Source organism: Ranitomeya imitator, chromosome 3 (genome assembly GCF_032444005.1).
Source record: "Ranitomeya imitator isolate aRanImi1 chromosome 3, aRanImi1.pri, whole genome shotgun sequence".
Lineage (NCBI taxonomy): Eukaryota > Metazoa > Chordata > Amphibia > Anura > Dendrobatidae > Ranitomeya > Ranitomeya imitator.
The window spans coordinates 797587273-797603559 of NC_091284.1; the positions used below are offsets into that span (position 1 = coordinate 797587273).

At 40.8% G+C, this 16287-nt stretch overlaps 1 protein-coding gene across 1 annotated transcript in view; it reads left to right on the forward strand.

The window, feature by feature from the left end:
* Positions 1-16287, forward strand: part of DYNC2H1 (dynein cytoplasmic 2 heavy chain 1) — a 552714-nt gene that overhangs the window by 442908 nt on the left and 93519 nt on the right. Inside the window, exon 84 of the mRNA XM_069759211.1 lies at positions 13170-13379. Coding sequence (XP_069615312.1) covers positions 13170-13379 — 210 coding nt within the window. The remainder of the gene's footprint in view (positions 1-13169; positions 13380-16287) is intronic.

The following is a 16287-nucleotide window of genomic DNA, read 5'->3' on the forward strand; positions in this document are numbered from 1 at the left end:
CATTGAGCAATCAAGACCACCACTCAGTGAGTGATCAATACTGGCATTCGAGGAACAATCAGTACAGCAATTTGATGAGCAAGCAATATCGCCATTTAGTGAGCAATCAATACTACCATTCAGTGAGCAATCAATACTGCCATTCGGTGAGCAATCAATACCGCCATTCGGGTGAGTAATTAATTCTGTCATTCAATCAGCAAGTAATACCATCATCCTCTGAACAAATAATACCGCATGTTGACTAAATACCAGTTGTTCCAAATAACACAGTAACACAGGGCATTGATAGGCTGGAGAATGGCTAATGATGGAAGTGAGGGTCAGTAGCAGCCAAAGCCCCAGTTCACATGACCGTATCTTCAGTCTGAGTGCTGTCCATGAAGAAACGAACACCAGTGTTTAGTTGTTATTCAGTTGGGCTACTCAGATGTGGTTTTGTTTTATTTAATGGAACAAATCTAAAATTACCGCAAAAATCACATACGTTGGATGAGTCTCGCCTATTCACGTCCGTAGGCGCCCAAAATATCAGATCCTATATGTGTTTACAGGCGTGACCGATGACTGTAATCGCTACCTGCACCGCCCCCATAACTGAAAGCCAGCGGAACCCTAGAGAAAACAAGTGAATTTTCTCCCAGTAACCGCACCTTCAGCAAGGCAGCTGGGCAGAATTGTAAAAGCATTTTTTTCTGCAGATTCCCTTTTAAAGAAGTGACATTAACTTTTTTTTTTTTCCACCAGGTGTTTTTCAAAACCAATTCAGGGGGGGAAAGGAAAACTCATGCATAGCAAAGTGGAGTTTTTCAGAAATTTTTGAAGAAGGATTTTGTATAGAATCCCCACCAAAAAGCTAAAAAAGAATTCTGTGTGACGTGTTTTGAAAGGGTTTATTTTTTCCTGAAGCCATTTTTGCAACCTTTTGATTGCCTAGTTTGGTGTGGATTCTATTCTTTTTTTTTTTTTTTTATTATTATTATTATTATTTATTTATTATTATTATTTATTTATTATTATTATTTATTTATTATTATTATATTATTATTTATTATTTATGTGTTTTACAATAGAAATGAATAGGAAGAGTTTTTGAAACATTTATGATGTGGGTATTTTTTGTTGTTTTTTTTATTAAGTGTCATGTGAAAACTCAGTGTGTTTGTACATTTTTTAAAAGATGTTTTCATTTCTTGGATTTCCGGTGCCATTAATAAGGACACGGTTATTTTTAGTGGCGGGTCAGCCTTCGATTTAGGACACTTTTTTTTTGTTTTTTTATCTCCTTTTTGCACATTGAAGGATTTTCTGTTCTGATGAGATTGGAAGCAGTTAATGTGATCTCATATTTTTCCCCACTTGAAAATGGGATTTTGGTATAAGGTAAAATCCCATCAACAAGAGACAGCACTGTGTGATTACTCATTAACGGGTGAGACCTATACATCAGATAGAGCCTCAATATAGAGAAGAACCAGTCCCCAATCCCAGTAATGAGGTCACCGCAAGTGTTTGGACACGTATGTGTAATAATGACAAGAGTATATGGGATCCACGCCGTCTCTTTTGACTTTATACATGAATAAAAAATGTAATTTTGTTAAAGAAATGTACCGTAATACATTTTCTCCGGAAATTTTAAAGTGCGTTTTTTTTTCCCAAGCTCATGGCTTGTGTCTTGTGAAGACAAGCCATTATCATTGATTAATAGCCAAAAAAAGACAAATATATTTTGGACAGAAGGCTGTTTTAAAGATTATTTTACAAAGTTTTTATTAGTTTCCATCTCATTTCTAGGAATCTTATCAGAATGAGAAAATGTTCCAGAATTTTAGTAAAATTGTAAGACCCGTAAAGTTTCACTACGGTCTATGCTCACTAATCCGTAAGATGTTTGCGATCGATATCTGATGGGAGAGATGGGAAGAAAAGTGCTTCCGTATGGCTTTACGATAGAGATCAGTGTCAGGCAGCTGCTGCCAAAGCAAATCCGATCGTTGCATGCAGCAAAAGGAACATAGATGGAAATGACACCAACACAAGAAATTCACACTTCTGATGTGATATAGCATGACAAATTTTGACAAGTATGCCATGCTGAATAATACATTTTAGTAATTCTAAGGCCAATTTTAGATTTCAGCCAGCAGCCATTCAATGAGCAAATAATTACGCCATTCAGTGAATAAATAATACCGCCATTCAGTGAATAAATAATCCTGCCATTTAGTGAATAAATAATCCTGCCATTTAGTGAATAAATAATCCCTCTATTTAGTGAATAAATAATACCGCCAGTCAGTGAACAAATAATCCCATCAAATATCTGTTTTCTATAATTTGCTATTGTTAATCGCCATTCTCACTTAGTGTATATTTTCTATATTAATTTTACTGCAAGTTGGTACCATAGCACATATTAGCAGGAGGCTAGCTTCCAGGCTTCAATTAATGTGATTATATTTCTTCTTTAATATGTACATTGTTGCTTAGCCACATTGTTTGCTGCACCCCTGTATAACATAAACAGCAGACAAACTCTAGCTGGTCTTTTACTGACTGGCTTATTTGGATATCCAAATAAGACTATCACCAGCAGGGGGAAAGTATATAAAGCTGCACCCAAAAGGTGATAGGGCGGATAAATTAGTAAATTAAAACACCTGTTACCCTACATGCATCTGGGTTTGAACCCTTGAGCCTGTGCTTTGTGGTCGGCTTCTCTATCCGCCGAGCCACAGCAGATACACCTTTTCTCTGGGTGTTAAGTTTCTGTTATCATTGCTTCAGTCTTTTTAGGGTAACAGGTGTTTTAATTTACTCATTTGTCTGCCCTATCACCTTTTGGGTGCAGCTTTATATACTTTCCCCCTGCTAGTGATAGTGTTATTTGGATATCCAAATAAGCCAGTCAGTAAAAGACCAGCTAGGGTTTGTCTGTCTGCTGTTTATGTTCTTTACCCTGCACCTATCTTCTGTTTCTTGTTAGGAAGTACGCAGCAGTACATACTTAATCCTTTATTTTGTATTTTGTGGTTTGTTTTGCTCACTCTGGGATCTTTTTCTTTTTCAGCACACTTTCCCTTCTCTATATAATTTACACTCTGCTCTGCCTTCCGGTTCTTTAGGAGGAACGTGAAGCACCTGACGGCCTCTCAGATGGCATAGGTCCAAGTTGCCATCGTCTAGTCTGTGGTTAGGGCTATCTCGGCTCACGCAGGAACCACTAGGGACTGTGGGGATCTTGTTGTCTAGTCTGTACAGGAACCGGCTGGGTCAATTGCAGTTTTTAGTGTGGTTTATTTTCCTGAGTGAGTTGCTTCACTATCATAACAATATCATGTTTTGGGTTTGTTTGTTTTTTTAGTGGTGTCCGTCCTCTTTTTTTTTTCTCTCTTATTTCAGAATACTGGAACAATCTCCATGATGGGCCAAAGAAATCTGTAAATGGCTACTTATTATTAAACTCATGGATTGTGTGTTGTAAAGCAAGTGAACATCATTGACTATTTGATTCATAGAAATGTCATGCACAGATGTAGTGAAGGCTTCCATGACTCACACAGCACCATCCTGGTAACTTGTCGTAGAAGGAGCATACATTTTAGATTTACATTTGATTTTCTGATGCACGGACTGCCCAAGATGCTCCTAATTTATTAAGAGGCTTTTAAGCATTTTAATAAGGCAGGCATATAAAATGACGGTCATAATAAATTCCCCCCATATTTAAGCAGCTTCTCCAATTTAATAGACTACTTTATATGTAATATTTAGTTTTGAAAAAATGTGAGGATCATAAGTGACAGATGCCAGACTAAACTTCCTTCCAGAGGCTCTGCCGCTGCTTCTATCTGCATGGGCTGCTATTTTAATCCCAGCAAATGGGAACGCCGTCTAAACCTGACGGAACCTATTGTACTGGAACTGAGTGGGGTCTGTCCCACAACAGTCCCAGTATTGTATTTTGACGCCAATTTTACCAGAAACCTCAAGTCAAATGTTAAGAGACTTAAAGGAAACCTGTCACTCTGGAAAATGCTATTTACCTGCTGATATAGGGTTAATCTGCAGATAAATAATGTTACAATGCTGCCTGGCCGCATTACTGAAAGTGCGGCTACAGGGAGAAAATTAGTTTATTTTCTCCCTGGAGCCCCAAGCTTTCAGTCATGGGGGTGGAGCAGGGAGCAGTTCCGCACCACTCTCAATATTGAGCAGTGGGTGTAAGCACGACCCGGCACATTGATAGTTTGCGATGCGTCGCGAGCTATCAAGCATAGAGCCAGGGCGTGCTTACAGCTGCAGCGTGAGTATAACCGCTCTCCTGGCACCACCCCCATGACTGCGGCGACTCACAGGAGGAAATAAGTTAATTTTCTCCCAGTTGCCTCACCATCAGTAAGGTAGCCGGGCAGCATTGTAACGCTATTTACCTGCACTTTACTCCTGTATCTGCAGATAAATCGTGGTTTCTAAGGTAACAACAGATTCCCTTTTAAGGGAATCTATTAGTAAGATCAATCCCCTCAAACAGCATATATGGGCATACAGTTCTTTGAAATTTACATCCATTGACACCTTTATATCGTCCATCTGTTATTGCATTCCCAGGCAATTAGCATTTTTAGTCTCATTCAAATGAAGCATTGAGTGCTCTAGGCGTGACAGAGCACTTAATTAGCTAAGTCTGGTTTCACACTTGCGTTTTAAAATGCATGCGTATTAAAAAAAATGCATGGTGGAAAAACCCATGTAAACGCGTGCAAACGCTGCGTTTTTAGACGCATGCGTTTTTGGATGTGGTGAAAAAAAACGCGGCGTTTTGACGCGTTTGCATGCGTTTTTTCATGCGTTTTTTAAACGCATGATGAGAAGTGTGTGACAGCTGCCAATCATCAAAATCAAGTAAAAATCCCACTATAAACAGAAAAAGCTAGGGTTAGGGGTAGGGATCCTAACCCTAAAGGGATCCTAACCCTACCCCTAACCCTAGGGATCCTAACCCTAACCCTAGGGATCCTAACCCTACCCCTAACCCTAAAGGGATCCTAACCCTAACCGTTAGGGTTATGATCCCTAGGGTTAGGATCCCTAGGGTTAGGGTTAGGATCCCTAGGGTTAGGGTTAGGATCCCTAGGGTTAGGGGTAGGGTTAGGGTTAGGATCCCTTCAGGGTTAGGATCCCTTTATCACCTTTATGGTGGGGGGTAGCATATCAGTGTGTTTTCTGTTTTTTTTCTATAAAAACGCATGCGTTTTTAACGCAACCAAACGCATGTGCTTAAAAATGCATGCGTTTCCATTGACTCCAATTCATTTTTTGCCGCAAAAAAACGCATACGATCTTAAATCCTAAATCCGATCCTTCAAGAGTAGATCCCTGCCGTTAGATCGAGCTCATTGACAGATTTACTGGTAAGGCATTCTGCAGCATGTTATGTCCTGTGATAATGTGATAATTAAACCCCGAAAATCCAGGAGGACATTTTGCTTCTCCGACATCAGATTACTGTACGGTGCGAATGTTCCTCCTGGATGATGGACTTACTGAGGGTTTAGTTACGTTTCTAAAAAAGTAATCTCCGGGATGAAATCGACAAGAATCGTCATTAATTGTCGTTAGCTCCATTATGCAGTGAGGAATAATGAGTCCTGGCTGCACGGAGTAATAACGCCAATTAAATGACACACTACCTGTAAAGGCGCAGGACGTCTCATTCCTTGCTCTGCCATAGTCCATTTATTACCATTAGTAATGCTGCTGGATGATATCATTGAGAGCCTGTTTTTCGGCGGTGGCTTGCTGTATACCTCTTTAATTACTCTCAGAATTTCTATTAATTAAATTTGAAGTGGGCGAGTGTCATTTTACCTTCGAGCACTTGTTTTCAGGGGGAGAGCAGGCATAATGAGGTTTTCTCTGCAGCTTTGGATGGTTTAATAGAAGGTCCATACTTAGAAGCTTTGTGGGCAGTTTCCTACACACCGAGCTCCATGCGCAGACCACCACATTCTACTGTCCTTGTCCGTCATAGTTCTGCCGTATCCAACTTGGATCACTGCCAAACCTAGGGGGCTTTTTTGTTCTTGAGAGAGCTATCAGACGTAACTACCCTGTACGTCAATGCCTGTCACCATAAGGAGCCTCGCAATACGACCAGGGATGAATGCCAAAGCCAGGAACTGCTCCTGTTTCGGGGTTTTTGCCTCTCATCAGGGTAGACCAGAGTTTGGCTGGCTGAGGCAACCTGGGGGGGAAGTGCTGGTTCTCCTTAAAAGTGTTGTCAACTCTTTTATCAATTAAGTAGTCTCCTTTGTGAAATAAAAAATAACTCATACTCCCCTCCTGCGCTGATGATGGCGCCAGGGCGCGTGTAATGTTACGCCCCCGTTGGGTCTTGTTCACATGTTACATTAGGACTTGTTTGAGCCACATGGCTTTTTTCAGTACCAGCGAATTGTATGGGATTTCTGATATGTTGTGCTTTTTTTTCATATCTGCAGTGCGTTAGTTCTTTTAGCATTTTGGTAGCGTTTTTCGACCATTGAAAAGACTGAGAAAAAAAATCACATGTAAAAAGCACTCAGAAAAAAAGTGCCGTTTTTATTTTTATTTTTTTGTCTTACAGTCAATGCTCCATGGGAGAAAAGTATGCAAATTACCTCTCTCAAAATGATGGAAACTAGTCCTCTTATTGTAAGAGAACTACTCCGCATACTCTTCTCCAATGGAGCATTGCCTGGGAGACTCAATACTCAGCTGGTCACTTTCTGGGAAAACCAATACTTCCCCCACGTTGCCAAATTTCCAAAATTCTTATCCAGATGACGCAAAATGTCACAAAACACAGATCTTTTTAAATTATATACACACTCCTCTTTGGATAAGACTCTCCATTCCCTCCTCTGAATGTTTTATTTAAAGTCATTCGATGCCCCCGTCCCGTGAATCTGACCACCGGGGCTGATTCTGATGGCGTCACACCCCGACACCTTGCACAGAAAATACCCACGAGTGCTGCTTTCATGGGGTCTTCTGTGGCATTTAGGAAATTTGCCAATTCCTCCAGGAGGCTCGGAAGAGTTGGCAAATATGTGCTCCATTGGTTTATGATTATGGTTGGGATTTTGAGAACCATTCGAGGTCTAGATGGCTATAAATTTATGAAAAAACGTGCCGATGCGATATTTTTTTTAAATATATATTTTTCAATTTTAGTAATGTTAGAGCCTCAATGGCAAGTAATGGACATTTATTCCTCAATTCAGTCTTGTAAATTAGGTGATAACATCCTGTGCTGCCTCATCAGTGAATAAATATGAATATGGACTTTACACACATGTATACATCCATGTCTGGCCCAGTCGTCTCTATCACTTGTTCATCCAGCCATTGCAGCTTTAAATTATTATTATTATCATTATTATTATTATTATTATTATTATTATTATTATTATTATTATTTTTTTATTATTATTATTATTATTATTATTTTGTTTATTATTATTTTATTATTATTATATTGTTATTATTATTATTATTATTATTATTATTTTGTTATTATAATTTTGTTGTTTATTATTTTGTTTTATTATTATTATTTTGGTTATTATTGTATTATTATTATTATTATTATTTTGGTTATTAATATTATTTTTTATTATTATTATTTTGTGTATTTTTTTTTTTTTTATTTTGTTTATTACTTTGTTTATTAATATTTTTTGTTATTATTATTATTATTTTGTTATTATTATTAAGCGTTACATTTTACCATTGTTTCTTTCTTAAAATCTGCATAAAAACATCGTAGATCTGACGTTGTGTTTTTTTTTTTTTTTCATATTCCTTCTTTCAATATTTGACACCACAAGGCTCTTACTCCATGAATTACCGTGTAATTACCTAGTAAATGTATGCAAATCGCGTGTGACTCAGCGATGCCCTTCTCGCTCCTCCGTTAATGTATCGAGTGAATCTCTGCCTCTTATCCTCCGCACTCCATTTGGGGAGATCTCGCTGGCGATCTTAACCCCTCGGAGCTTTACCGGTTACAGGACTTTTATTATGCAGTCGGAATAAAGCGAATCTGCGATGGAAAAGTGAAGGAAAGAAAATGATGGCTAAAGCAAAGATTTGTCGCAGATGAGATTATGAGAGCAGAAGTCTAGTATATGGCTTTACCTCTTTCTTTTACTCTAGATTTCTCAGATTAATATTAAAGGGTTATTCCTATCTGGCACAATAGATGTGGACCCGCCTCTGTATACAGGCCGGACTCCATCATATGCTATCAGGAATGAAGACGTGGCCACGTGCATCCAAAATTTGCTTTAAACATTTTTTGTTTACAGCTTGTTGCCTAGGAGACCGACCACCACTGCGGTCTAGATTGTAAGAACTATACTGAAGCTGGGCGGGATTAGGCGCACTCCAGTGATCCTGCCCAACTTGAAAACAGTACTTACAAGTGCAATAGAAAAGAGCTTGTAAGCGCTGCATATGTTTTTCTATATAGCAGCGGTGGCTGGTCTTCATTCTGTTTTTCCGTGCCAAGCAGCTCACTGATCACCTACTATCAGAGGGTCGATGGTCCCAAAGGTCGGACCTCCACCAGATGTAAAGTGATTCCATATTCCAGAGTCCACCATCAGGGCTGTGGCTTACTACCGTAATTTTCGGTTACACTTTACAAATGGTGCACAGTTTCCATTGCCCTTGATTTTGGAGCTGGGGTCTAGCGCTTGTTTGTGCTGTGTGTGCCTTTTTGTCAGTGTCCGCCATCAGGACTGTGGCATAATCATCTGGAACTGCGATATGCGCGTTGTTCACAATATTTGGTGCTTATTATTAGGCCACTAATGTCAGTACTATTGTTCCACCATATGTATGTAGGCTCTAGTTTTATATTCCGCGCCTCCGTATTAGTGTCCACCATCAGGACTCTGCCATGTTTGGAATCGCTCCATATTCAATCTTCACAACCTTTGGTGCTTATCAGTAGGGCACTGGAGCCCCCTAACACCGCTCACACATCGGATGAATGCTATCCCATGTTTTATGGCCCAGCGCTCGGAGCACTGTTATACCATGGCACAGTGATGATCAGCATTTTTTTTTTCATCCTGAATCGGCATTAGAAAAAGTTGCTGCAATTTGCTCCGTAAATCTGATCTCGCACAGCCATTCAAGTTTATGAGCGTGTGGAAAACATCCGAGTGCTTCCGATTTCCACCGACTCACACAATGGAGAAGATGGAGAATTCTTCTTCTCCATCTTCACACCGGTGCTGCAATTCTCTCATCCGAAAGAATCGGATCACACTAAAGCGGGCACTGATCAGAGCTTGATCCAAGTGTCATTTACATAATTGATCTGAATCTCTCGGAGGAGATAATATATGCCCTTGTAACCCCGGCCTTATTCTGAATATAGGAATCTGATAGAATTAGATACATTCAGACTGTACCTCTAAGGCTACAATTACACAAGCGCAGATTCTCTCATGCCAGAGAATTGGATCAATTATGTTAATGACACACCGCTCAAACTCTGATCTGGGTGTCGGCATAGGGTGAGATGAAAGAATCATAGCACAGGTGAGAAGATGATGGTGAGCACCATTTCTCCATTCTATCAGTCCGTGGAAATCGGGCTGCACTCGGAGAGCCAGCTCTCAACCCACTAGGCTTGATAGGCAGCTGTGCCCAATCCTCCGGTGGACGTGATCCATGGTGGAATCGATATGGAAGTGGACTGGATCTTGTTCAAGCTTTTTCCCAATTGACGTGAAGTGACCCATACCGAATCGGTATGAGAAAAAACCACTGATCAGCACTGCCCCGTAGAACAACATTGGTACGAGTGCTATCCCATAAAGCATCTGTCACCACTCATCCGATGTATACGCTCTTGTCACCGAGCCCTAACACATTCTATTACATGAGTGAAGTACTGACCCATCGCATCATATACTAGCTGTAGTGTGGATAATACCACGTGAGGGTGAGGGCTTCATCTTCTTTATATTTCTCCTGCCTTGAACCATCTCTTACATGTTATCCTTAAAGGGAATCTATCACCAGGTTTTTGCTATGTAATCCGAGACCAGAGACCCTGATTCTAGGGATGTATCACTTACTGGGCTGTGTTTTGCTGTTTCAATACAATCAGTGTTTTATCAACAGGAGATTATCACTACAGGACAACTGTACTCCTGCCTCCTAGTCCAGCCACACCTGCAACACTGACTAGAAGCTCTCGGAAAGCTGTGATGTGGACGAGAGTATACGCCACTGAGCTCTACTAAATCTGCAGCAGAGAAGACTGCGATTCTAGCAAAATGGCTGCACCCAGTCAACTGAGTGACACATTGCTGGATTCAGGGTCACTGTCCCTACCTCATGCTGCTGTCAGATTACATCGCTGACCGATTCCCTTTAAAACAGAGGGACTAAAGAATGCAAAACTTTCTAGTACAGTAGTATACCCTACCATGAATATTTTAATTTGATTAATAATATATATATTTTTTTTTTTTTTTTTTTTCACTTTTACCCTTGTTTTGGGGCATATTTTAGCAATAATTCAGTACTTTTAATTCCTAATCTGTTCATTAGTAAATGTAACCACAAGGACAGACATGCCTTTTTACCGCTTACAGCCCAGGGGGGAGAGAATCGCACACGTCTTCCGATGGCAGGCCCTCCTTACACATTATTCCGATATGCAGCGTCTGATTCCTTGCGCCTGACAGTAAGTAATTGAACATCGCCTCAGGATTAATCAGCACACAAACGGTTGGATCCTCCAGCGCGGCCTCCTCCTGCGCTGATATTATTAATCTGCACAACTGAACTGACTACACAAGCAGCCGCCAAGGTCAGGCCGGCCGCTCTCGCTAACGCTGCCGCTGACAGCGGGTTTATTTATTTATTTTTTCATTTTTTATTTTTTTTTCCTTTAATTTTAAATGACAGATTTTGGAAATGCAACAAAAAAAAATAGTGAATTTAAACAGTAAAGTCTATGAAGAGAATTTCCATAACCATGTTTCCTGCAAAGGGAAAAGAAACTGCATGAAATCACCCAGAGATTACAGACGACCCCCCAGTGTTATCATCCTGGTAAAATATACATCATGTTGCTTTTAAGGCATAAATAAAATACACGTAAAGATGTAATAAAACAGGTCAGGTCTGTTTAGCTTATGTCATCGGAACATCATTTTATCTTGTTCTGCCAAATTAAATAAAAATGAGCTGTGACATTCGCTTTCCTGAGATGCAAAATGCAGTGTTATCTATGGTGGGTGAGGCGCAGAAATAAATAAATATAGAAAAAAGATGCCATCTTCTTTAGGCCAGTGGTGGCAAATAAGTCGCCCTACCTATCATGATTGGCCAACAAATTTGGACAGAATGTTTCCATTCTGTCTTAAATTTTTGCAATGATCATGTGCACAGGAGCAGGACAGGATTCAGAGCTCAGATCTGTTACCGTGGGAGATACACAGGTTGTAGACTTGCCGTTTGGAGGATCCCTGATGTGCTATAGTCCATTAGAAGGCTCTGTTATTCTTGCTGGAAGAAAAATCACACCATGCTGCACTTGTCCCGTCGGTGACTCGCACAGTTAGCGGGCGCCGCTCTACTTACTGTGTTTGCCGCTCTGCTCCTCCCCGTGTCAGGCCGCTTTGCTGAGTTGCCTCTTGCAATACTCCCAAGCTCTGCTGCAACTTCCTGCTGTCTTCACCAGGGAGGCGCGGTCAGACCCTACAGGAATTTATCTCTGCTGTGTCCTACAAGCGTGTTCCCTGCCAGCGGGGGATATTTTAGGCAAGTAATCCCTCCATTCCTTGCTTAAACTTAGGTTCCCAGTTGCAGTGTATTCACTTGTATCCTGTCTAGCTGCATTATAGTTTTGACTCTCTTGTTACTGATACTGTTTGTGTACCTGTTTTGTCTGACCTCGGCTTTGTAACGTGTGCTGCTCTCCCCAACCTCAGACTTCCTGACCACATCTCTGTTTACTCCCTTTGTGCTTTGCATTTATGTTTCTGACCCTTCGGACAGCTGGTGCAGGTTTGGGCACTATCCTGGAGTGGCACCTGGTGGCTACCCTAACAGCTCAAACCTATCCTCACCACCAGAGGCTCAGGTAGCTCCTTAGTCACACCACTCCAGAGTAACCCATCCAGTGGCGCAGTGAGTCTACACCTACTGCAGTCACAGTGCTATTTCCCTGTTAATATGACCTCCTAAACCCCATTTTAATGACTGAAGTCGGCCTGGCACCATTTTTCATATGACAGATACAGGGATTCTTCTTTATTGCAGGAGTTTTGTGTTTCTGTTCCAATAACTGGTCCGAAAAAGAAACCCACACTGACCGCTTGTGTGAGTGTATTCTGAGGATGCACTAGGAGCTGACCATGCAGAGCTGCTCCAGTTCATGGCAGGCCCCTGGGCAGGGAAGGAAACATAAGAGAGTATACAGACAGGACAGCACGAGATAGCAGCTGACTCTTTCTTTTGAGGTAAAACATTGATTAAAAACCGGCAGGGAAATGTTTTACGTCATAGATAGAATCAGCTGCGATCCCTAGCTGTCCTGTCTGTCTGTATGTAATGTAATGTTTCCTTCCCTGCCCAGGGGCCTGCCATGAACTGGAGCAGCTCTGCATGGTCAGACACAGCCATTACACAGTACACAGCAGAGGCACATTTATAAGATTATCTCTGCACAGGAACATTTTATTTAAACACATCCAGTTGTGGAAATTATTACTATTCCAAGATCTATTGATTAAAATCTATTTTCGTTCTTGGGACATCTCCTTTAAACTTGTATCTAGAGCATAATGCTCAAATATTTGGAATTATTTGGATCTGTATTGCCTGGAAATGGCGTCCTGGAATATATTTGCACTTTTTCTATTGCAGTATAGAAAATATGCAAATAGAGCACTGATTTCTGCAGTTAAGATGGATGCAAATTGGAAAATAGAAGGTCACTGTTATAATATGGTCTGTGTTAGTGTTATGGGCGGTGATATCTGGTGTCTTCGAGAAGCATTCACACTGCGCTATAAGACACAAACGCTTCAGTGCAGAACCTCATTTTTCAATGCATTTGCAATAAGGTGTTATAATTCTGCTTACAGAACTCCAACTTGATCCATCAGAAGGTGTCTCCTCCAACCGAGCGGCACGGGTCACCCATCTTCTCATTCATCATCCTGGAACAGTTCAATGCTATCCGCCTGGTTCAGAATATCCACCATTCCCTGGCAGCTCTGAGTAAGGTCATCAGAGGGACTTCATTACTAACCTCGGATGTACAGAAGCTAGCCAGCACCTTATTAGAGCAGAAGGTGAGTGAAGTCTCACGGCCTCATTGCACCCACATAGACACAGTTTATGGCCTTGTACAAGACATCTGGTTTCTTATTGTAACTTTTCATTAGTGTGTCCTTTAGGCTCCGTAACTAATTTATAAGCCATGATGATGGGTGGGCAGCAGCTCAGATTAGCTCAGGTTTTTGGTTGACAATGGAAGATGCATCCCGTAGGTAACCGATGGGTCTAATCTTTATTTGATATGGCATTACTATACACTTACAGTTCATGGTGATACACAAAAGTTTTGGCCCCGACTGCCAAGGAGAGGGAAGTAGTGGCTGGAAATCAGTAAATGTTATGTTATAAAAGTGGAAAACTAACTTATACTCGTATATTTCTGTTGTGGTTTGGAACCGCAGAGGACTTTGTGTTCCCTTGCCAAAGTTTTTCTCAAACTTCAGTTGGCTTCGTATCAAAGATATCACTGGTGGTAGCACTGAGACTTGTGCAACTGCCAATGGGCTCTTTGGCCAAGGAGGTCGTGTATAACTATGAAGAGGCTCCATTGCTCAAACTTTCCCGTGATTGTAATTCTTCAGATGAAAGATTAACTTCAGAGGAACAAGGAGCTCTATAATAAACCCCTCGCTCTTGATAAATCTACTTTTCAACAGCAAGGGGCCCACATTCTGCAATAATGGAAAGCTTCTAATTGGAATTTGCTACAAGCCTCCTAATATAGCTGAACAGATAGAGGAGGAAATGCTGCACAAATTAGAAAGGCAGCAAATAATAGTAGGGTCCTTATTATGGGAGATTTTAAATATCCAGACTTTCAATAGGACATAGAGTCTTCTGGTTGTGCTAAAAGCTGCAAATTCTTATCCACAGTTTAGGACAATAACCTCTCTCAGCTGGTAGATGAACCGACCAGCGGAGGTAATCTGCTGGATCTGGTTCTGTCAAATTTAACCAGATACAATTTCAGATCTAAAGGTCAGGGAGTATTTAGGATGCACCAACCATAATATCGGAAGTTTCAAAGTAATTTTCAATCAACATTCAAAAGGGGAAATGTAAAAACCTGGAACTTTAGGAAAGCTGATTTCAACAAATTAAGGGAAGGGCTTAATCATGTAGACTGGGACCATCTCATGGTAACTGGAGATACCGACCATAAATGGGGCATGTTTAAGTATATACTAATAGAATCCTGTAGAAAACTTATACCCTTTGGTTATAAAATGTCCAGGAATAAAAAGAAACCATTATGGATAAATAAGACCATACATAGCTTAACCAGACTAAAGCAAAATTCTGAAGGCCGAGAATACAGCATTTCAAGAAGATAAAGATTTAAGTAAGAAATGCAAAAAAGAAATTAAGCTAGCAGTTTTTTTTATAAATGCATCAATGCTAAAAAGAAAAAAAAAAGATGGTATCGGCCCCTTAAAATACTATAATAACAAGATAATTATAGAGGACAAAGAAAAGACTGAGATATTAAAAAGGCACTTTTCATCTGTGTTCACCAATGAACTAACTGTTCCAGGGATCATTCAACAAGGCAAAAATCTAAGTTCACCACCTGATATAACTAGATTACACAAGAAGAAGTATGCCTGCATCTGAGCAAATTAAACATTGACAAATCCCCTGGCCCAGATGCATTCATCCACGGATACTTAGGGAATTTAGGATACTTAGGGAATTGAGCTCAGTAATTGACAGACCACTGCATCTCATATTCATAGGCTCTCTTGTAACAGGGGTGGTGTCACAGGATTGGAGGGTGGCTCACATGGTACCGATATTTAAGAAAGGTAAGAAGGTGGAACTTCTATCCGGAAAGCATGCCATCGTAAGGCTTCATAAGAGATGATCTGCAGAGATATATTGCAGAGAATAATATAATAATTGACAACCAGCACGAATTCATGAAAGATAGGTCGTGTCTTATTAACAAGTTAGGTTTCTAGGAGGTAAGTGCAAGTCTAGATGTTGGTAATGCAGCTTATGTGATTTATCTGGACTTTGCAAAGGCATTTGATACTGTACCACATGACAGCCTTATACTGAAGCTACAGAAGCAAGGACTGGGGGAAAGTATATGCAGATGGGTGAGGAATTGGCTAAATGACAGGAAACAAAGAGTCATCATAAATGGTAAGTTCTCTAAATGGGATATAGTCAGCAGTGATTACCGCAGGCATCTGTACTAGAAGCAGTGGGGACCGCAGGGATCTGTACTGGGAACAGTGGGGACCACAGGGATCTGTACTGGGAGCAGTGGGGACCGCAGGGATCTGTACCAGGAGCAGTGGGGATCGCAGGGATCTGTACCAGGAGCAGTAGGGACCACAGGGATCCGTACTAGGAGCAGTGGGGACCGCAGGGATCCGTACTAGGAGCAGTGGGGACCGCAGGGATCTGTACCAGGAGCAGTGGGGACCGCACGGATCTGTACCAGGAGCAGTAAGGACCGCAGGGATCTATACTAGAAGCAGTGGGGACCGCAGGGATCTGTGCTGGGACCGATTCTTTTTAACCTCTTTATTAATGACCTTGTTGATGGGATTGAGAGTAAAGTATCAGTCTTTGCTGACGACACCAAACTATGTAGGTTACTAAAATCTGACCTTGACATTACAATTTTGCAAAACTATCTGGATAAGATGACTGATGGGCAAACACTTGGCAAATGAGGTTTAATGTAGATAAACTTAGAGTAATGCACCTAGGATGGAGTAATCCTATTGCAGTATATGCATTAAATGGGACCATACATGAGACTACAGAACAGGAGAAGGACTTGTATTTTCTGGTTACAAGTAAGCTGAGCAGCAGTACTCAATGTCAAGCAGCAGCTGCAAAAGCAAACAAGATTTTAGGGTGTATAAAAAGAGAGATTTGTCAAGGTAAGGAGGCTTATGCGCCGTG